This window comes from Scyliorhinus canicula, chromosome 9 (assembly GCF_902713615.1).
Source record: "Scyliorhinus canicula chromosome 9, sScyCan1.1, whole genome shotgun sequence".
In the NCBI taxonomy this organism is placed as follows: Eukaryota; Metazoa; Chordata; class Chondrichthyes; order Carcharhiniformes; family Scyliorhinidae; genus Scyliorhinus; species Scyliorhinus canicula.
In genome coordinates, this window is record NC_052154.1 from 131,908,363 (window position 1) to 131,931,915 (window position 23,553).

Sequence of the window (23,553 nt, forward strand, 5' to 3'; positions counted from 1 at the left end):
AGGAGGGTTCCTCAAATTGAAGTCCAAAGAGGCCACATTCGACACATTCAGGATTGAGTGAGGCGGATAAATCCATATGCTTTCCCCAAGCTTAGGACTGATAACATCCTTCTCCTGTTACAATCGCTCATGGCACACAGAATACTGCTGAACAAGTACTCAGTAGTGTGATTCAGCTCATGCCTTAACGTACATTCCACTTCCACCTTCTGCAGAAGCACTCTGCTCCACTCTCTTATTGGATGAGGGAAACTGCCTTAAACAAAAAGCGAATCACAAATGATAATTAAAACATTAAACTAAAATGTGATTAACGGGGTCAACAAGGCACCCCAGCCCCTGTGGTGCACAAAGGGCATGGAAGGTCTCAAGGGCATCAGTGGACACTGCCTGCTCCCTCTCCAGGGACATCTGGCCGCAAATATAGCCGCGATAGAGGGCAGACAGTCGGGTCAGACAAGCCCCTCAATCATCCGCTGCCTGGACCTGTTGATTGCAAGCTTGGCCAGGCCCAGAAGGAGGTTCACGTGGAGGTCCTCCTTCTTCCTCACCTCTCTCCACACCGGGTAGCCACAGATCAGGGGAGTGGGGCTGAAGTGGAAACAAAACTGCAACAAAAGGTTTTTTAAATAACTTAAGTGGGATTGCAGTCTATGGCAACTTTTATAAACATGGTCCACAGACTCCACAAGGCCGCAAAAAGGGCCGGTATATTGGGAGTGCGCAAATCGATGCATCCTGCGGTTGTATGGTACACCCACCATGTAACACCCACCACCCCAGGTCCTCGATGTTAAGAGGGAAGATTCCTCCATAGAGGGACCTCTGCCGTCGTATGGTAACAAGACCTGCCAAGGTGTAAAAAGCAACGGGAAGGAAATTAAGAGTATGCAGCAGCATCCCATACAGTCCGTGCAAAAGGGCATGGAGGGAATTTCTGCAGGCGACTCAGGCTGTGAGGCTCCAGATCCAGAGGTTTGGGGGGGGGGGTTTGGGACTTGGGGCTAATGTGAAATTCTGTCCAAACAGGGGTACGGTCAGATGGGAGTCCACCACACACCTGTGCCACCTCAAGACTACAAGTGCCGTTGGATCCGAGCATGACCGTTTTGAAGTGAATGACACAGTTAAAGAGCAGCTAGTAGAGATATTGGATCGGATAAAATTGGATAATTGGATAAAATTGGCCCCAGATGGAGTGTTGCATACAATTCTTTAGGAAGAACAACAAGGCTTTATAGAGGGCACTGAAGAAATTTACGAGAATTATATCAGAGATTTGGGACTTCAGTCAAATAAAAATCTTTTCTCGTTGGAGCAAAGAAGGATAAAGGGAAATTTAATTCAGCTGTTTAAAATCAGAAACAGTATTGATAGAGAAAATAAGGAGAAACACTTTCAAATGAGAAAGGCTGTAACTAGACAATACAAATCTAAGGTAATTGGCAAAAGAATCAGAAGCAAGTGAAGAAATGTTTTACGCACTGAGTTTTGATAAATGTGTTGCCTGAAAGGTTGGTGGAAGAGACCCAACATTAACTTTCAAAAGGAAATTGGATAAATACTTGAATAGGAAACATTTGCAGGGCTATTATTAATAATAATAATCTTTATTGTCACAAGTAGGCTTACTTTAACACTGCAATGAAGTTTCTGTGAAAAGCCACTATTGGTAGAAGGACAGAAGAATGGAACTAATTAGACAGCTCTTTTAAAGAATGGACAAGCATTATACCTCCTTCTATGCTTTATCACCCTACGATATGCACTTCGGCTGATGCATCGACAAACCTGGGTGTTTTTCCTAAGAACATCTCCAGAGTAGTAACTTCAATAAGTTTTGTGTGTTTTCCTTTAAGAGTTTATTGTTGCTCTTTTCGTAATTGTAGAAGCAGCAAATATCTGTGAGAACTCAATAATGATCTTGTTCCACACCAAAAACTTTTTAAAAACAAGGAATTATGGGTGGCCCATGATGGTTCCTTGGGTGGCAGTCAAGAATAATTACTAAACCAGTGATACATTCAGTAGAGATGCCAACAGCAATATTAGGTGACTGGGCTGTTAGAGATCGTGAGAATGCGTCAGTAACCGTAGCCAACCAGTGATTTCTGCTGGAATTTTTCATGCATGGACATCAGGTAAGGACAACATTAAACTTGCCTAATAATGTCAAAGAATACTGCCAATACTCTGTGTGGACTCAGACAGAAAATGGGCACTTAAGAGTGGCATTGAAAGATTTGTCAATGCCCACGAAATTACACCCCAGGAATGAGTCAGTACGTTCAGGGGAGTGGCTGTTAAAATGTTTCCTAAAAATTGAGTGAGAATGTTCAATTGCACCCTTACATTTAATGTAAATTTCTATTTCTTTTTTTACCTTCAAGGGCCCTCAAAATATAATTGTGGCGAGCCCAATTCTGACTGATGAATGTTGGTTTAATATTGTGTACAATGGGCCTAGAGTGGTTATAAAAACAGGAGATGGAAAACTCCTCACCTCAAAGTCGACTGGTCAGCTCGTGGTGGGATACTATACAGCTGGTGAGCTACAATTTACTCTTCATTCATCACTCATATTCCCTTCTCCTGTGAGTTAATATCTGTTGGTCAGATGGAAAAAGATGCCGCTTCAAATAATATAAAGCCATACACATCAGCAATTTAGATTGATTTGATTCTGGGCAGCATGGTGGCGCAGTGGTTAGCACTGCTGCCTACAGCACTGAGGGCCCGGGTTCGATCCCAGCCCCGGGTCACTGTCCCTTGGGAGTTTGCACATTCTCCCCATGCCTGTGTGGGCCTCACCCCGAAAAACCCAAAAGGTGTGCAGGGGTAGATTAATTGGCCACGCTAAATTACCCCTTAATTGCAAAAGAAACAATTGGATGCTCTAAGTTTATTGAAAAAAAATAGTTTGATTTGATTCCCAGTTTGTGATATACTGTGCTGGCTATTCGAAGTGGGGTGATAGCAGCTGGGTAAATATGACCAGCACTAAATGAATAATTTGGAGCTTTAATCATGGGGAAACTGACAGCACGAGTTTCAAAAATCTTTCAAGTACCTGTTTAAAATAAACCCAGCAGCATTAACTGTGAAATCCAGTACATGAGGATTTCAGTGTCCTCTGGTGAAGGCTGGTGATTGTTCACATAACACTCAGCAACAAAGAACGCTGATTCCAATTTGAAAACATTATAATCTTATATAGTGTCTCCCGTTGGATATTTTACAACTGATAGGAAGACACATGACTGTAGATGAGAGAGAAGTTATGAATGGTGTGGTTGCACATGAGATTTTGAAGGTTAGGAGACGTAGCAAGGTGTGGGTTTAGAAAGTTTGAGAGCATGGCACTGACAGTGCAGTAAGTGAGAGGAGGGTATTCGTAGACAAAAGTCAGAAATGCAGGGTGCATGCTGAAGAATAAGACTGCCAAAGGTTACAGAGTGAGACCAAGGAGCAATCTGAAATCAAGAACAAGCAAAATACTGTGGTTGCTGGAAACCAGAAATAAAAACATAAAATGTTGGAAATGTGCAGAAGATCAGGCAACATCTGCAGAGATGTAGCAGGGCCCTTTATTATTTTGAATACTTTTCTTCAATCTCCCCTCAATCAACTCTGCTCTAAGAAAAACAACCATTTCTTCAGCCACTACATGTGGGTAATGTTCAGCCTGCGTTAGCGAGAACGACGACATGGATGCAAGAGGCGGCAAAAATTGGGAAACGTGGGCGAGATTTTCCCATATTTTTTATAAGTATTGGTCCTGGCCAGAAAATCGGGAGGATACGGCAGGAAAATATATGCAACCGCTTTAACAAATCCCCCCCCCCCCCCCCCCCCCCCCCCCCATTTTGCATTCTCGCTGATGGCTGACGCGGGCTGGAAATCCCCCCCCCCCCCCTCCCTCCCTCCCCCACCCCCGATGTTCTTGTCGACGAGATCAGTTTTTCTGATTTTCTCAGCCCCTTGCTGGTGGCATAACAAGAATCCTGTCATAGAAGGTCGGAAACCTTGTTTAAATACATCAGGATCTTATTAGCGAGCCCTACCACCGGGACATCCCCCTCCTCACTAAATATTGATCAGGCGCCAGCATGATGTAATTTACTACAGCTATATAAAAATGAGAACTCGGCGCCCTCACCTCCAAAGAGGATACTGGTGGTGAGCGCTCAGGTCGCTGTCGTCTTCAAGTGTGTCAATTGCAGAGGGGGTACCAGAAAGGACATGGGATCCCAGAGAAATGCAACGCAGGACTGGAGATGGGGTCCCATGAGATGCCAGGCTGCATGGGCAGTGGGGGACTCTGACAAGGGGTGGTTTCCAGCCTGATGAGTGCTGACAACGTTCACAAGGGGGGAGGACAAGTGCCTTTAGAATGAACCCCACACTCAGGCTGCAATTTGAAGCCAGAGAGTGAGAGATATCTGGAAGTTCAAGGCCACTGGTTATGGAGGCCAGGCTGACAGGTATTAGTGCATAGGTGACTGGCTGTTCAAGTTAGAAGGCTCGTTTAATCTGCAGTCCGTGAGATCTGGAGCAATGGAGATACCTTATGAGGATGAAGTTGACTGCAAATTACAGTCTTCACATGCATCACGTGTGCCTCGCCTTACACAAGGGGAAACCAGTTGCCTAATCAGCTTCCTAACTCTTCCCTGATGAGTCAATTGTGCCAATTTCATCAGCATTGCAATGCAATTGTTCCTGGCCAAACTTGCCAACATGTCCAGGCAGCAGGTGATCGAGGGGGTCGTCCGACCCATCTATCTGCCCTTCTGTTCTGTTCTGTGACAGGAGAGGGAGTGAGACTCATTGGAAAGGCGCTCACATGAGCATGGGTGGACGTCCCAGATTCTGAGAGGGCTGTGGGTCAGGGCATTGGTAGGACTCTACATCACTCACTTTGATGATCCCTTCCTTTCCGTTTTTGATTCGTGAGCATCATGGAGCCAGTTGGGCTGGCAATTCTTTTGATTGAGATCTAGCAGCAGCGACATCAGAATGTGCCGTCAGAATGAACAGTGCCACTGATCGTGGAGCCTCGGTGGGGACACTATCGGCCATGGGTACTCCGCCGCAGAAATTCCTATCTCCAGATGTCAGAGGCCCAGTGCCAGTGAGGACTATGCCTATCCCAGAGGATGGTGGACCACCTGTGCCAGGTGATGCAAGATTTGGCACCACATGAACTGGTAAGTCTCCCATTGCCCATGGCCCTGAAAGTCACTGCTGCTCTGAACATCTATGCCAGTGGCTTGTTTCAGGGTTACATTGGTGACCTGTACGGCAACTCCCAGTCAGCAGCGCACAAGTGCATAAGGGAGGTCACAGAAGTGCTATTTGCGAAGGCCCACATGTAGATCAACTTGGACCAGGATAGCAAGGATGCCAGGACCATGGGCTTCACCTGCAAAACAGGCATGCCCCAGGTACAGGTTATCATCGATTGCACCCACATGACTGCGCTCCCCATGGAAGCATGGGGTGCCATTTCTGAGCCCCAAGAGATATCACTGCCTCAATGTCCAGATCATCTGTGACCATGCGTTTCATATCATGCAGGTGTGTGCCCGTTTCCCGGGAAACATCAATGATAGTTACATCTTGGATTGCTTGCAGATCCCAGCTGTTTTTGAGGGAGCGAAGCAGCTGAAGGGATGGTTCCTCAGGGACAAAGTGTACCCATTCAATAGGTGGCTGATGATGCCACAACACCCCGAGGAGACTAGCTCCAATGAGGCTCACGTGTCAACACGTGTGCTAGTCGAGCAGGTGATTGGGCTGCTCAAGATGTGGTTCTGATGCTTGGATCAATCGAGTGGAGCCCTCCAATACAACCCTCAGAGGTTGTCCCGCATCATAGTGGTCTGCTGCGCTCTGTACGACCTGGCACTGCAGTGGGTGAGCAGCTGGACCAGGAGGTGATGGAGGAGCACTGAATTTCTTCCTCAAGGGTAGCGAGGGGCAACTCGCAGAGGTGGAGAAAGATCTCGGGTGACTGCCAGGGCCCGCATGGGGCACAGGGCTAGGGACGCCCTCAGAAATCTTTGGTATGTTGACAATCAAGACTAGAGTGTGAGGACTTCTCCTACCATGGGGTCTGATATCCGCTCACCATTGTGGTGCCTTTGGGACGTCATTGTGCTATTGGCTACATTTGTGAGCCGACTGATTGTCCCGATGCTGCAGGAGAATGATGAAGACTTGTAGAGAGGACAGAGTGAAGTTCCTCTTGTCTCTGCGAAATGTCTGACTCCCGCCTGACAGAGAGCTGAATGCAACCTGCCAATGAACGGGCTTATATTTGAACACTGAGAATCTGAATGACACATCTCAGCTGCTACTACCTCATCCGAGGTCAGGGATCCTGGTGTTTGTCTCCACCTACTGACTAGGTAGATAGACTCTATTCATTTTTACCCCTTGGCCTCCTCATAACTAATAGTGGGAGATATGAGAGGCTGAGCGTTGATGTTGGGGGGCAGGGGTGGGGGCTGAATCTTCCAGGGATTGGGGGGGGGAGGGGGGGGGGGGGGAAGATGGGGGCTGGGAGATCCGGGTCAGCAGAGGCGTGGTTTTACTGCGTCGTCAGTGTGGGAGGTGGGAGAGATACAGAGCTGCTATTCTCACATTGCACAGGGATGAAGTAGCAGTTTGTGCAGAGGTTTGCAGAGCACGACACCAAGACATGACATCGTTGAGGATCTGTATGGGTGAACAGTGATTTAAAAAAATAAAAACAAATATTTTTTTATTTTATTTTTTATCAATTTAGAGTACCCAATTAATTTTTTCCAATTAAGGGGCAATTTAGTGTGGCCAATCCACCTACCCTGCACATTAGGTTCATCGTGCCCACCAGGTAGCTATTGTTTCTTACTTTTCCTGACCAGTCGAGCAGTATCCCCAAGATACTTTGGGCAGCACGGTAGCATTGTGGATAGCACAATCGCTTCACAGCTCCAGGGTCCCAGGTTCGATTCCAGCTTGGGTCACTGTCTGTGCGGAGTCTGCACATCCTCCCCGTGTGTGCGTGGGTTTCCTCCGGGTGCTCTGGTTTCCTCCCACCGTCCAAAGATGTGCAAGTTAAGTGGATTGGACATGATAAATTGCCCTTAGTGTTCAAAATTGCCCTCAGTGTTGGGTGGGGTTACTGGGTTATGGGGATAGGGTGGAGGTGTTAACCTTGGGTAGGGTGCTCTTTCCAGGAGCCGGTGCAGACTCGATGGGCCGAATGGCCTCCTTCTGCACTGTAAATTCTATGATCTATGATCTGCAGTGAGGTTGTTTGCTGACTTCAGCGCCATGTTGCCTGAGATGACTATGGCGGATGTCCCCTAGGGGGTCTAGGCTTTGAGTTCTCGGCCTACTTTCAGGCTGCACGGATGTTGCAGAACTGCCCTCTCAGTATGTGGGCTGGAGATCTGTAGCTCAAAGGGAGGAGGGTGTCCGATGAGTTGGACATTCCCAGGGGTCTTCTGTGTGGAAGACCCCAGGTTACGGTCCTGCCTAGTCTCTTCCCTTCAGGTGTCCAGGGGCCCCTACATTCCTCCATTGAATAGAGGGGCAGCTGGAATGAGCTGTCCTCTGGCATCGCCACTTGAGAATTCTCACTAGTACCTGCACCATGAAGTTGACGCCCTGCACCATTGAGCTCATGCCCTAAGCCATGGAGGTCATGAGCTGAACCATGCAGCTGACCTTCCCCGCCATGGACTGGACCTCCTGCACTATGGTCTCCACTATGGGTGACACACTCGCAATGTTGGCCTTGTTCCGTAGGAGTGAAGGCAACATCTCCTTGGACAGAACACTGTGGGACTCCTCCAGTCAACCTTGCAATTATCCCTTCCCGATGCTCACAACCATACCTTTGCAGCTCCAGTAGCTCAGTGATGACCAGACCCAGGGGCACCTCATCAGCCTGGAGCTCAGCAGAGTCCTTAGTTCCGGCTTCCCTCCAAGTGCCAGTTCCCTGGGATATTCCTTCCTCCACCCGCTGTGGATCTTTAGCTGTGAGGTGCTTGCAGTAATCATGAAGCTTGTTTACGAGTTAATTCCACCGAGGTACGAGTATCTGGCAGGTGGAGGATGCAGGTGACATCCGTGATGCCTCCTCGATGCTTGTTTCCGAGATGTCTCCCTCACAGCTGCTCAGGTCTGTGGTCTCCAGAGGACGCGAGGGTGATCTGCAAGGGTCGTCAGATTGACATGCAAGGGAAATGATATGGCATTCACACATACATAGATAGATAGAAACATAGGATATAGGAGCAGGAGGAGGCTCTTTTGGCCTTTCGAGCCTTCTCCGCCATTTACCACGATCATGGTTGATCATCCAACTTAATAGCCTAATCCTGCTTTCTTCCCATAACCTTTGATCCCATTCGCCCCAAGTGCTATATCTAGCCACCTCTTGAATATATTTAATGTTTTAGCATCAACTACCTCATGTGGCAATGAATTCCACAAACTCACCACTCTTTGGGTGAAGAAATGCCTCCTCATCTCCAAAATGGTTTGCCCTGAATCCTCAGACAGTGACCCCTGGTTCTGGACACACCCACCTTCGGAAACATCTTCCCTGCATCTACCCTGTCTAGTCCTGTTAGAATTTTATAAGTCTCTATGAGATCCCCCTCATTCTTCTGAACTCCAGCAAGAAGAATCCCAACCTAGTCAATCTCTCTTCATATGACAGTCCTGCCATTCCTGGAATCAGTCTGGTAAACCTTCGCTGCACTCCTGCGAGAGCAAGAACATCCTTCCTCAGAAAAGGAGACCAAAACTGCACACGATATTCTAGGTATAGCCTCAGCAAGGCCCTGTATAATTACAATAACACATCCCTGCTCCTGTACTTGAAAACTCTCGCAATGAAGGCCAACATACCATTAGCTTTCTTTACCTTACCTTCAGCGAATGGTGCACAAGGACACCCAGGTTCCGCTGCACAATCCCCTCTCCCAATTTACAACTGTTCAGGTAGTAATCTGCCTTCCTGTTTTTGCTTCCAAAGTGAATAACCTCACAATAATTCCTACTCTGTGTTTCCTCTCTGCCAACCAGTTTTCTATCCACCTCAATACATTCCCCCAATCCCATGCGCTTAAATTTTGCACAATAATCTCTTATGCGGGACTTTGTCAAACGCCTTCTGAAAGTCCAAGTAAACCACATTGACTGGCTCCTTCTTGTCAATTGGACTAGTTACATCTTCAAAGAATTTCAACAGATTTGTCAAGCATGATTTCCCCTTTATAAATCTATGCTGATTCTGACTGATCCTGCCACTGCTTTCTAAATGTTCCACCATAAAGTCCTTGATAATGAATTCAAGAATTTTCCCTACTACCGATTTTAGGCTTACTGATCTAAGTTCCCTGTTTTCTCCCTACCTCCCTTCTTGAATATTAGAGTGACATTAGCTACTCTCCAATCTTCAGGGACTGTTCCAGAGTCTATAGAATCCCAGAAGATGACCACCAATGCATCCACTATTTCTAGAGCCACCTCCTTTAACACTCTGGGATGCAGATTATCAGGCCCTGGGGATTTACCCACCTTCAATCCCATTTATTTTCCCTGCACCATTTCTCTACGAATATTGATCTCCCTCAGTTCTTCCCTCTCACTAAACCTTTCATTCTCCAACATTTCTGGTATCTGATTTGTGTCCTCTTTTGTGAAGACAGAACCAAAGTATGTATTCAATTGCTCAGCCATTTCATTGTTCCTTATTATACCTTCCCCTGTTTCTGTCTGTAGGGGTCTACATTTGGCTTTACCAATCTCTTTCTCTTCACATTTATATAGAAACCTAGTGTCAGTCTTTATGTTCCCTGCAAGCTTACTTTCGTACTGTATTTTCCCTTTCTTAATACCTTAATACCTATTCTAAACTGCTCCCAATCCTAAGACTTATAATTTTTCTTGGCCAATCTGTATGCTTCTTCCTTAGACCACAAGACATAGGAGCAGAATTAGGCTACTCGGCCCATCGAGTCTGCTCTGCCATTCAATCATGGCTGATATGTTTCTCATCCCCATTCTCCTGCCTTCTCCCCATAACCCCTGATCCCCTTTTGATCAAAAAATTATCTATCTCTGTTTTAAAGACACTCAGTGATTTGACCTCCACAGCCTTCTGTGGTAAAGAGTTCCATAGATTCACCACCCTCTAGCTGAAGAAATTCCTCCTCATCTCTGTTTTAAAGGGTCGTCCCTTTAGTCTGAGATTGTGTCCTCTGCTTCTAGTTTTTCCTGCAAGTGGAAACATTCTCTCCAAGTCCACTCTATCCAGGCCACGCAGCATCCTGTAAGTTTCAATAAGATCCCCCTCATCCTTCGAAACTCCGAGTACAGACCCAGAGTCCTCAACCGTTCCTCATATGACAAGCTCTTCATTCCAGGGATCATTCTTGTGAACCACCTCTGGACCCTTTCCAAGGCCAGCACATCCTTCCTTAGATACGGGGCCCAAAACTGATCACAATACTCCAAATGGGGTCTGACCTTGGATCGGATTCTATTTTTAATTTCCTTTGTAAACCATGGATTGGCCCTCTTACCATTTTGTGTTTGCGGCAGACAGGAATGAACAGTTGCTACAGTTCCCCTATGCATTCCTTGAATGTTTGCCATTGCCTATCCACTGTCATCCCTTTAAATAACTCTCCCCAATCTATCAAGGCCAACTCACACCTCTTATCTTCATAGTTTCTTTTATTAAGATTCAGCGCCCTAATCTCCGAATCAATTACTTCACTCTCCAGCTTGATAAAAAATTATTTCATGTTATGGTCGCTCATCCTCAAGGGGTCTCGCACAGCCAGATTGGCAATGATTCCCTTCTCATTATATAGTACCCAGTCTAAGGTGGCCTGCTCTCTAGTTGGTTCCTCCACATATTGGTCAAGAAAACTGTCCCGTATACACTCCAGGAATTCCTACTCTACGACATTGTGGCTAATTTGATTTGCCCAATCTATGTGCAGATTAAAATTACCCATGATCACCGATATTCCCTTTTTACATGCATCTCTAATTTCTTGTTTAATGCCACTCCCAACATCAGCATTGCAGTTTGGGGGTCTATATATGACACCCACTAACGTTTTTTGCCCCATGGTATTTCTTAACTCTACCCAAACAGACTCCACATTGTCAGAGCTAATATCCTTTCTCACTATTGCGTTAATTTCCACTTTAACCAGCAGTGCCACGCCACCACCTTTTATGCCTGTCCTTCCTAAATACGGAATACCCTGGGTCATTCAGTTCCCATCCCTGGTCACCCTGCAGCCATGTCTCCATAATCCCAATTATATTGTGCCCATCTATATCTATCTGTGCGATTAGTTCATCCACTTTATTGCAAATGCTCCATGCATTAAGGCACAGACTCTTTAAGTTTGTCTATTTCACATTGTTTGACTTGCTACCAATATTTTTCTCTTTTGCCCTTTTTGAATTTTGCACTTGGTTTCGTTGTCTATCACTTTTCTTATTCCCTTTTCTATCTTTTGTTTTTTTCCTTGCTCCCCCTTTCTCTGACTCCTTACATAGGTTCCCCTCCCCTTGGCATATTAGTTTAAAACCTCCCCAGCAGCGCTACCAAACAATCCACTTAGGACATTTGTTCCAGTCCGGGGCAGACATATGGGAGAAGTTTTGGCTTGCAACATGGCGGCTGTATGTGTTGAGGGTTCTCACTTTTGTCTTGTGCCCCAACCTCACCCTCTGCACAGGTACAGTGCTGCTCCTCACCATCAGCTCAAAGGCTCACTCATCAAAGGGCGTTAGGGTTCTCAGCTTGGACATGACTCCGGCAGGCTGTGCCCGTTCATGCCAGCTAAGCTTGAGTCTGTCCTGCAATGAGACAGAGAGAGGAAAGAGTGTAGACGGGAGCTCTGCCAGGTCAGATGGCGATGAGGTCTGGCATGCATGGGAGGTGAGTGGGAGCAGGGATGTGAGGCGTGGATTATCTACTGGGGCGAACCCTAGGAGGTGGGGTACATCTGGCCAATTGAGGGAACAGGATGTCACGCCTCTGCTCGACACCATCCAGACATTTGGTGAGGGCTCACTATGTGAAACGTGGCGCTGTCTTCCTGGCAGCCATCCCCTCAACTGAACTTGGAACAAGTACTGGAGAGGTGTTTAAAAGCAGTTTTCCCCGAGTCACTGTCCATGTGGAGTTTGCACATTCTCCCCGTGTCTGCGTGGATCTCACCCCCACAACCCAAAATGATGTGCAGAGTAGGTGGTTTAGCCATATATTTTTATTAAAACAGTACAAAATATATACAAGGCCAAATGGTACAAACACTAATTTTGTGTTGGAGAAGCAGGGTACCCCCCCCGTACCAACGTACGGGGAGGGATGATAGGATACTCTGATTATCAAAACAGTTCACAACACAGTTGTACAAAAAAATAAACGGCACAAGCAATAAACTGTGCGCTGGAGAGACAGATACCCTCGCCTTTGTGCCAAAGAATGGAAAGGAATGGGGTGTGATGGGGAGGGAAGGGAAAGGAGGGTGGCGGGGAGGGCCCAATAGGACACTGCCTGAACTATGGAGGCAGAAAAAGTGCCCCTTAATTGGAAAAATAGAATTGGGTACTCTAAATTTATTAAATAAATAAAAGCAGTTTTCCCAGGGCGAGCGAATCAGAGGCAAGCTGCCAAGAGCGCAGTGTTAATTAAGTGGGGGGGGGAATAATTTGTTAATGAGGCTGAATATACAGTGAGTTTTCCCCCGGTGCTCCCTTTTTTTTTGCTGGGACCAACACTTTGAAAAAACATGGGAAAATTCCACCCCACGTAACTGCAGTCTTTCATACCTGGTTTAATTGTAGTAACTTTTTTTTTAATAAACATTTTATTGAGGTATTTTTGGGATTACAACAACAAAATAAACAATGTACATGAATCTATAAACATAGTGCAAAAGCCGTCTCCCTCCCTTACAGTTACATAGTGCAAAAGATATCTCCCTCCCTTCCAGGTGTAATTAGAGTAACTTGCATCTGCTCTAAGACTTAGAGATCCTAGCTAAAATGTGATGTCCCGAATTGTACACAATACTCCAACTGGGGCCAAACCAACGTTTCATAAATGCTTATTCTAACTTCTTGCTTTTGTACTCTCAGCCTCTTTTTATACAGCCAGTGATCCCATGTTTTTAAACAGCCTTTTTAGAAAGTCATAGCATTTTCAAAGCCTTGTGTACTTACCTCCTCCGGCCTCCATTTAAAAAAAAACCTTTATTTTTTTTTTGCAATTAAGTTACTGTGAAAAGGCCCCAGTTGCCGTACTCCAGCGTCTGTTCGGGTACACGGGGAGAATTCAGAATGTCCAAATTACCTAACAGCACGTCTTTCTGTACATCCTTTAAAATTGTACCATTTCATTTATTTGCCTCTTCTCATTCTACTTCATTCTAGAAAGTCATATATCCAAATTTGCTGATGATACAAAGATAGGCAGTATTGTAGACAGTCTAGATGATAGCATAAAATTGCAAGGAGTTTTAAAAAAATTTAAAGTACCCAATTCATTTTTTCCTATTAAGGGGCAATTTAACATGGAAAATCCACCTAGCCTGCACATCTTTGGGTTGTGGGGGGCAAAACCCACACAGACACGGGGAAAATGTGCAAACTCCACACGGACAGTGACCCAGAGATGGGATCGAATCTGGGACCTCAGTGCCGTGAGGCAGCAATGCTAACCACTGTGCTGCCCTAAATTGCAAGGAGATATTGACAGACTAGATGAATGGGCAAAATTGTGGCACATGGAATTCAATGTAAGCAAGTGGAAGGATATCCATTTTGGACCAAACAAGGATAGAGGGTACTTTCTAAATGGGAAGAGGTTAAGGACAGTTAAGATGTGCAAAGAGACATGGGGTTCGGATGCATAGATCTTTATTTATTTATTTTTAATTTAGAGTATCCAATTCTTTTTCTCCAATTAAGGGACAATTTATTGTGGCCAATTCACCTAACCTGCACAAATTTTTAGGTTGTAGGGGTGAGACCCACACAGAAACGGGGAGAATGTGCAAACTTCACACGGACAATGACCCAATGCTGGGATCGAACCCAGGTCCTCAGCGCCATGTGGCAACAGTGCTAACCAGAGTGCCACCATGCCACCCCCTGGTGCATTGATGTTCAAAATGCCACAAACAAGTGGCGGCGTTATGCTGCAGCTATACAAAATCCTGGTTAGACCCCACTTGGAGTACTGTGAGCAGTTCAGGGCACCACACCTTGGAAGGATATTTTGGCCTTGGGTGGAAGTGCAATGTAAATTTACAAAAATAATACTTGGATTACAGGGGTTAAGTTACGCGGACGGATTATACAAAGTAGGCCTATTTTCGCTTGAATTTCGGAGGTTAAGGGACGATCTGATCAAAGTTTTCACGATATTAATAAGAAAAGACAGGGTAGATAAAGATAAACTATTTCCACTGGTTGGAGATTCTAAAAATAGGGGGCATTGTCTAAATATTAGGGCCAGACCGTTCAGGAGAGATGTTAGGAAGCATTTTTTAAATAATCTTTATTGTCACAAGTAGGCTCTCATTAACACTGCAATGAAGTTACTGTGAAAAGCCCTGAGTCGCCACAGTCTGGCGCCTGTTCGGGTGCACGGAGGGAGAATTCAGAATGTCCAAATTACCTAACAGCACGTTTTTCGGGACTTGTGGGAGGAAACCGGAGTACCCGGAAGAAACCCATGCAGTCTCTAGGGAGAACGTGCAGACTCTGCACAGACAGTGACCCAAGCCGTATATCGAACCTGGGACCCTGGCACTGTGAAGCAGCAGTGCTACCGTGTCACCCAATTCTTCGCGCAAAGGGTGGTAGAGGTTTGGATGTCTCTCCCACAGGCAGCAGTTGAAGCTAGAACAGTTAATTTTAAATCTGAGATTTATAGACTTTTGTTAAGCAAAGGGAATAAGGGATATGGGCCAAAGGCAGGTATCTGGAGTTAGGACACAAATTAGCCATGATTTCATTGAATGGTGGGACAGGCTGGAGGGGCAGAATGGCCTACTCCTGTTCCTATGTTACTTGTCAAAATCACTTCACATCACATTGTGTTAAATTTCATGTTATGTGTCTGTTCATTTGAGCCTTTTGCTATGTCCTCTTGAAGTATTTAATTGCCCTCCTTATTGTTTACTACATTTCATATAATCTGCAAACTTTTAAATGATGCCTCGTCATTAATATACATCAAAAAATAGCAGCGGCACCATCGCTAACTCTTGGAAAACACCACCCCAGTCTGGAAAGCAACCGTTTACCTTGAATCTCTGCATTCTGTCTCTCTTAGCAAATTTTGTATCCATATAGTTCATGCGTATTTTGCTTCAATTTTGAGAATAAATTGATTATGCTGACTTTATCAAATTCCTTTTGAAAGTTCACATATGCAACATCAACGGGACTACCTTCGTCAATCTTGGTGCTAACATGATGGCTTGAGAAAGTTTTTGCATGACTTGATCAACATCATCAGGTGTTGGCGAAGAAGTTGACTATGTCAATAGAACTGCACTCCAATCTTTACTGCAACAATTGGGCTAGGGTCAAAGAGTTTTCGATGTGTGAGGTGGGATGGAAGAAGAGGAAGGAAAATTAATAGTAGACTTAAGAGAAGCAAGGTGTTGGAAGCCTGCAAGTGGCCTGTGCTCAGGAAACATGATTGTTTGGCTGTTAAGCAGAAGAAAAATAGAAATACAAGCGATAAAAGGGTAAATATCCAAATACTTCAGAAAATATATATGGTAGTCCGCTATGTTCTGAGTCAAGGACCTCCCTACTAAGAATTGTTTGGCTGAAAATAGCTGAATAAAGAGACTCGTGAGGAAGATTTAAGCTGTGGAGTTTTGGTAATTAAATCATGTTCTGTTATTTCACAGATAATTCTCAAGAATTCATTCTAAAACTCACCAATCGGTCCCTCCTAATACTGCAAAGTGATTTTGGCTTTGTTGCATTTGGTTCTGGAACACAAAGATTAGATGGCAATAGACCCATGTATGAAGTAAGTAGGATGACTTCAGATGAAGAAGGCTACTACCAGTTCAAACTCGGTAAGTTTACCATCAATATAGTGCGATCTTCCTTTTTAAAGGGTCCTAATTATCTCTCAGGAAGGCAAATAATTTTATCCTGGATTTAATTAGAGCTGTTTTGTAAACCAGAGACAATTAAGATTCTTCCAGCTTTTCTCCTCTTCACTCTTGAAGTGATTCTTGTAGAAATATGATTTTGAGAGTCAAATTCCAGTACTTCTCCCAACTAACCATTCATCATATGTTGGCCTAGTTATTAATGTCAGGAGTCAATTCAGCTGTTTGTGATTAGGTGAAGTCCATCTGCAGAGAGCGAGCATGGACAAAACAGGCCAAATGGTCTATAACCATTCTAACCAAACCCAATCCTGTGCCTACCCAGTGCATCAGCAGTTTTCCACCTCCCTTCATGGTTTGTATATGAAATGATGAATCCATTGATGAGACAATACAAAATGTGTGAAAGAAGATTCAGCATCAAAGAAAAGTTGATTATTAGTTCATGTGATTTTCAAGACAAGTCTTGATTGCTAGATTCTCTCTTTAAGAGTGGTCCTGTTATAGGGGCAGGACGGTGGTGCAGTGGTTAGCACAGCTGCCTCACGACGCCGAGGTCCCAGGTTAATCTTGGCTCTGGGTCACTGTCCGTGTGGAGTTTGCACATTCTCCCCGTGTTTGCGTGGGTTTGACCCCCACAACCCAAAGATGTGCAGGGTAGGTGGATTGGCCATGCTAAATTGCCCCTTAATTGGAAAAAATGAATTGGGTACTCTAAATTTATAAAAAAAGAAGAGCGGTCCTTTTATCAAGTCTCTAAGTCCCTTCCTATTAGTGAAACCTTTTGAAAAGATTCATGATAGTGAATTGACTTATTTTTAAATGACACATAGTTTACTGACTTTTTCACAAATCCCACATTTCATAAAGGGAGGTAATAATGGTGTTGCTTGGTCACCTACATCTTCCCTGTTTGAGGCTTTTGAACTTCTGGTGAAGCAGAGATCTGGGGCAGGATTCTCCATTGCCAGACATCGATATCGTAATCGGCGATCAGGCAGAGAATCTCTTCTGATGCCCAATTGTGGGGTGGCGCCGGTTTGATGCTGATATTCGAGTCTCCGCCTGTCCAAAATGGCGATATCACGTTGTGCGTCACACGCCGTTGGAATACCACTGGCGTGTCATCGGAAGACCCTCCCCTGATGCTCTTCCCCCGATGGGCTGGGTTCCCGACTGCACGGTTGACACGAGTCTGAGCTGTCGGGAACCTAGCGTGGTGGCCGCGGACTGTGCCCAGCGCTGCTACAGTCGGCCGGGAACCGTGCTACTGGTCGATTGGGTTTCCGCGAGGGCTGGGGGGACGGGTGGGTGGTGGACAGGGGTGACCTGTAGGGCCATATTTGGCAGGTCGGGTCCGCGCACAGCCGGCGCCATGTTGTACGGCACAACCGCTGGAGGTCGTCGCTGTGCGCATGCACGGCCATGGTCCTGGACCTCCTCCGGCCACTTTTGGAGTGGGAGCTGGGAGTTTTTCCTGGCGGCGTTGCTAGCCCCTCACCGGTCCCAGATTCGGTGAGGTTTCAGCCCCGATTTTGGCATCGTAAAACACCCGGGAATTCTCCATTTCAGCTGACACTTAGCCGCTGAAACGGAGAATCCAGCACTCTGCGTTCAACTCCACCCACGTGATCAATCATCAAGTTCTGCTCCAGTAACGTTAACAATGTAAGGCGGTGTTTTTCAAACTTTTTTTTTCCCCCGGGATCCACTTTTACCAACTGGCCGACCTTTGGGACCCACGCCTGCTGCTCTTGCGGACCCAAGCCATGTTCGCTTATCTAGTCTATCCTGAGTCAAGGCAGTGTTTGGGACATTAAAGTGTTCTTACTTCAGGCAAAGGAGGGAAAGAAAATCATCAATTTTTTCTGTTATTTATCACTATCCAGAAGTCCTTGGTGCATTGAATTTATGTCAACTTTGAGGACAGGTCAGTCAGATATGCCTACAATGTCCTCCTATATATGAAAGTTCACTGTCCAGGGACAGACATGAAGAATAGTTACTCATGAGAGGTACTGGAGGGCCGCCAGCAATTATGAACCAGCATTCATCCTGGGACACTGCCTCGAGGAAATAAAAAGCAAAGAAGATTGAGGAGAGGAGAACAAAGAACAAATATCAGTGGACAAGAGCCTTATGTGGTTGTTAGACCATAAGATATAGAAGCAGAATTAGGCCACTTGGCCCATCGAGCCTGCTCCGCCATTCAATCAGGGCTGATATTTTTCTCATCCCCATTCTCCTGCCGTCTCCCCATAACCCCGGTCCCCTTATTAATCAAGCATCTAGCTATCTCTGTCTTGAAGACACTCAGTGATTTGACTTCCACAGCCTTCTGCGACAAAGGGTTCCACAGATTCACCTGCCTCAGGCTGAAGAAATTCCTCCTCATCTCTGTTTTAAAGGATTGTCCCTTTAGTCTGAGATTGTGTCCTCTGCTTCTGGCTTTTCCTACAAGTGGAAACATCCTCTCCATGTGCACTCTATCCAGGACTTGCAATATCCTGTAAGTTTCAATAAGATCCCCCCCTCATCCTTCGAATCTCCAACAAGTACAGACCCAGAGTCCTCAACCGTTCCTCATACAACAAGCTGTTCATTCCAGGGATCATTCTCGTGAACCTCCTCTGGACCCTTTCCAAGGCCAGCACATCTTTCCTTAGATATGGAGCTCAAAACTGCTTACAATACTCCAAATGGGGTCTGACCAGAGCCATATACAGCCTCAGAAGTACATCCGTCGTCTTGTATTCTAGCTCTCTTGACATGAATGCTAACATTGCATTTGCCTTCCTAACTGCCGACTGAACCTGCAAGTTAACCTCAAGAGAATCATGAACAAGGCCTCCCAAGTCCCTTTGTGCTTCTGATTTCCTAAGCCTTTCCCCATTTAGAAAATGGAAAAGTGTGAGGTTATGCACTTTGGAAGGAGGAATGGAGGATTCCTCCTTCCAAAGTGCATAACCTCACACTTTTCCACATTATATTTCATTTGCCACTTCATTGCCCACTCTCCTAGCTTGTCCAAGTCCTTCTGCAGCCTCCTTGCTTCCTTAATACTACCTGTCCCTCTACAGATATTTGTATCATCTGTAAACTTAGCAACAGTGCCTTCAGTTTCTTCTTCCAGATCATTAATGTATATTGTGAAAAGTTGTGGTCCCAGCACAGACCCCTGAGGCACACCACTAGTCACCGGCTGCCATCCTGAAAAAGACCCCTTTATCCCCACTCTCTGCCTTCTGTCAGTCACCCAATCCTCTATCCATGCCAGGATCTTACCCTTAACACCATGGGCTTTCAACTTATTTAACAATCTCCTTTGCGACACCTTGTCAAATGCCTTCTGGAAATCTAAATAAATCAAGTCCACTGATTCTCCTTTGTCTAACTTCCTCGTTACATCCTCAAAGAACTCTAACAGATTTTTCAGGCATGACCTCCCTTTGACAAAGCCGTGCTGACTCAGTCTGATAGTATCATGCACTTACAAGTACTCTGCGATCTCATCTTTAATAACGGACTCTAAAATCTTACCAATGACCGAAGTCAGGCTAACCGGCCTACAATTTCCAGTCATCTGCCTCCCTCCCTTCTTAAACATTCGTCACTTTCCAGTCCTCTGGGTCCCTTCCTACCTCTAATGATTCCTGAAAGATCACCACCAATGCCTCAACAATCTCCTCAGCTATCTCTTTTAGAACCCTGGGGTGTAGTCCATCCGGTCCAGGTGATTTATCCACCTACAGACCTTTCAGTTTACCCCAAACCTTCTCCTTTGTGATGGCCACTGCACTCACCTCTGCCCCGATTCTCCTGGAGCTCTGACATCCCACTGGTGTCTTCCACCGTGAAGACTGATGCAAAGTAACTATTCAGTTCGTCATGGGCAGCATGGTGGCACAGTGGTTAGCTCTGCTGCCTCATGGCACCAAGGTTCCAGGGTCGATCCCGGCTTTGGGTCACTGTCCATGTGGAGTTTGCACACTCTCCCCGGGCGCGATTCTCCCATATGGGGAGAAATCGTAAGGCTGGCGTCAAATCTGGGCGGGTTTGACGCCAGCCCCCCCCCCCTTCCCGACCGGGAACCGATTCTGGTCCCCGGTCGGGGCTAGCATCCCGACGCCGTAAACTCCGGCAACGCGGGCTTAACGAATTTCGTTAAGCCCGCTTTCCAGAGTTAGCGCCGGCTGACGTGTCATATGACGTCAGCCGCGCATGCGCGGATTGGAAGACTCCAACCCGCGCATGCGCGGATTGGAAGACTCCAACCCGCGCATGCGCGGATGACGTCATCGCGCATTTGCGCGAAACCCGCGCATGCGCGGGCCGGGATGCCCCTCAGCCGCCCCGCGAATGGATACTGCGGGGCGGCGGAAGGACAAAGAGTGCGCGGGCATCGGGCCCGCTGCCCGCGATCGGTGGGCACCGATCGCGGGCCCATGGCACCTTTGGCACGGCCGTGGTACTGCCGTGCCAATCGGTGCCATGGTTTTAAAAATCGACAATTTACGGCCGTTTTTACGATCGGCCAGACCAGGTGTGTTTGCCGTTCGTAAAAACAGCCGTAAAGGGCTGGGAACTCGGCCCATCCATAAGCTGAGAATCGCTGCCGGCCGTAAAAAAACGGCGGCAGCGATTCGTATCGGGAGTCGGGCGTGGGGGGGGGGGGAGAATAGCGGGAGGGCGTCGGAACAGCGTGGCCGTAAAATTTTACGAGCCACGCTATTCTCCGCACCGTCGGGAGTGCGGAGAATCGCGCCCCCCATGTTTGCGTGGGTTTCGCCCCACCTTGTTTAAACCTTGTTTGAAATTTCCATTCATCAACTGTGTACTTTTTCAATCCTGAAACATAAGTTTGGTTAAACAGCCAAACTATACCTTTCAACTAGGCTGCAGTGGTGAGGAAAATAGCACTAAAATATTTGGTAAATGTTTAGGCTTCTACCAGAAATACCTGCAGATATTTCTCATGTTCAAGACAAAGATCACTTTCATTAATGAGATCTTACTTGTTACCAAACAGATTACAACCTTATGCACACAATGGAAGTTATTTTCAAAGTCACTAACTGGAGAGGATTGACTACTCCTTGATTAGAATCGGTTGGGTTCTGCTATGTTTTACTGGCTGGGCAATTAAATTGAAAATTACCTCCACTATTTGCTGTTCTCATTTTCTCTGGAACCCAACTGAAACTCTTGTAATAACTTTGTGGATTTGGTGTGAGCCTTTCTGGATTTGATGTGAGCATTTTTTTGGTTAGTGGAAAGATAAACCTTTTTGGTTATTGGAAGGATAAACTATCAGATGGTGCAATTTAGCCTATAAACTAGGAATCAGCTTTATTAAAAGGATGGGGTAAAGAGTAAAATTAAATCAATGTGTCAAATTACAATTAATTGTACGACTTACATTTACGCAGATATAAATGAACAATGTGCGATACTTGGCAAAATCTCTTCATAATAAATCTGTACCAGCATCTAACATTAAATTTTAGATGGGGTTCAATTTAATCTCCATGGAGTATCTATATGGAACACCCACATCGCCTTCAATGCAGGAACACAGGAATAACTCCAGTCAGCTTGTTCAAAATATATTCCCATCCACTTTGAAGTTCAACCAAGAACAAAGAGAATCAGATATATTTATTTCATATCTAGGGCAGCATGTGGTGCAGTGGTTAACACTGGGACTACGGCGCTGAGGACCCGGATTCGAATCCCGGCCCTGGATCACTGTCCATTAGGAATTTTCACATTCTCCCCATGTCTGCTTGGGTTTCATCCCACAACCCAAAGATGTGCAGGTTAGGTGGATTGGCCATGCTAAATTGCCCCTTAATTGTAACAAAAGAAATAATTGGGTACTCTAAATTTAAAAAAAAATTATTTCATATCTGTTTCTCTCTCCACAGATGTTGTAAAACCGGTTGAGCATTTCCAGTATTTTCTGATTTTATCTCAGATTTCCAGTACCCACAGTATTTCACTTTTATATATCTTTCACAATTGCTGACAAACATCTTCACAATTTAAAACAGAGGATGGCTGGAGTCCATGGCCCATACTTCCTGTGTGCAAGCAATTTAAATTGTATGACTTGGTTTTTTTCAGTGAGTGATGAAATACTTAAAATGGCTGAAACCTTTTCTCATTTATCTTCATTGACTATTTTAAGGATACTACAAGCAGGTAAACAAAGTACCAATAAGACAATTAACATACTCACAACATAGTTTCATCAGAGCTGATTTGGCCCCAGCGATGAACATACTGGTTTAATGAAATGTTCCATTCCCAAGTTATTTCAAAGAGAAATTATCTTCATTTCAGAAAAACTGTAAAGAAAGTAAGAATATATACCATGGCCCAAAACATATCGTTTTCATCATAGTATTCATCTCTTCTCCTTTTTCCCTCTCTTCTGTGTCTCTTTTCTTTCTGTTCCTTGATGTATATTTCTCTTCCTCTCTAGGATTTACAATTGTTCTATCTTGTTTATTGTTGCTGGAAAGTACATCAAGACATGAGACTGCAGTTAAGGTTGGGCTATCTGAATTCATAACCACCTCCCTCTATTAAAACTGGGAATAGTATCAGAGTGAGATGTTAGGTACTGCAATCCTCAGGCAGGTAAAACTGCCTGAAATACTCAAACAAGAGGTGCCAAGAGACACCAATGATAGCACTTCCTTTATTCAGGGTTATTTGATAATTCCTAGTTTACCTCTTTCCTTTTAATTCTGTGTTCCTGTTTTGCACCAGTCCCATTTCTTTTCAAACGCTCAAATTAAAACTCCTCCCTTATCTAAATTCTGGTTAACCTCTGTTTGCCTTTTTATGTTCTGGTTCAGTGTCCACAGACAAGTACTGGGAGATGGACAAAGACGGCTTCATGAGCGGTACCGGAGACCAGCCAATCAACTTCATTATCCAGCTGGTTGGTTCCAATGTTCTTATCCTCAAGGCACCAAATGGAAAATACATGATCACACAACAAAGCGGAGACTTCAAAGCAACAGGGGAAGATGCCAAGACTGCCACAATGTTTCTTTATTGATCAACTTTACAAGATCTGATCTTGAATCAAAACCAACACATTAAATCCCCGAATAAGTCTATATGAATAGCCAGAATAAATTTTATATATATTATACTTTAAACCTCTTCCTCTCTTTATTGATAACAATTCTTTTATTTTATAAATTTAGAGTACCCAATTTTTTTTTCCAATTAAGGGGCAATTTAGGATGGCCAATTCACCTACCGTGCACATCTTTTTGGGTTGTGGGGGTGAGACCCACGCAGACACAGGGAGAATGTACAAACTCCACACAGACAGTGACTCGGGGCCGTGATC

General features: G+C 45.3%; 1 protein-coding gene across 1 annotated transcript in view; it reads left to right on the top strand.

Annotated features, from left to right (window-relative positions):
- LOC119971702 (fascin-like) overlaps nt 1–23,343 on the top strand; it is a 68,640-nt gene extending 45,297 nt beyond the window's left edge. Inside the window, exons 4-6 of the mRNA XM_038807610.1 lie at nt 2,391–2,547; nt 15,969–16,142; nt 23,048–23,343. Of these exons, the coding sequence (XP_038663538.1) occupies nt 2,391–2,547; nt 15,969–16,142; nt 23,048–23,253 (537 nt within the window). The 3' untranslated portion in view covers nt 23,254–23,343. The remainder of the gene's footprint in view (nt 1–2,390; nt 2,548–15,968; nt 16,143–23,047) is intronic.
- The last annotated feature ends 210 nt before the right edge of the window (nt 23,344–23,553 follow it).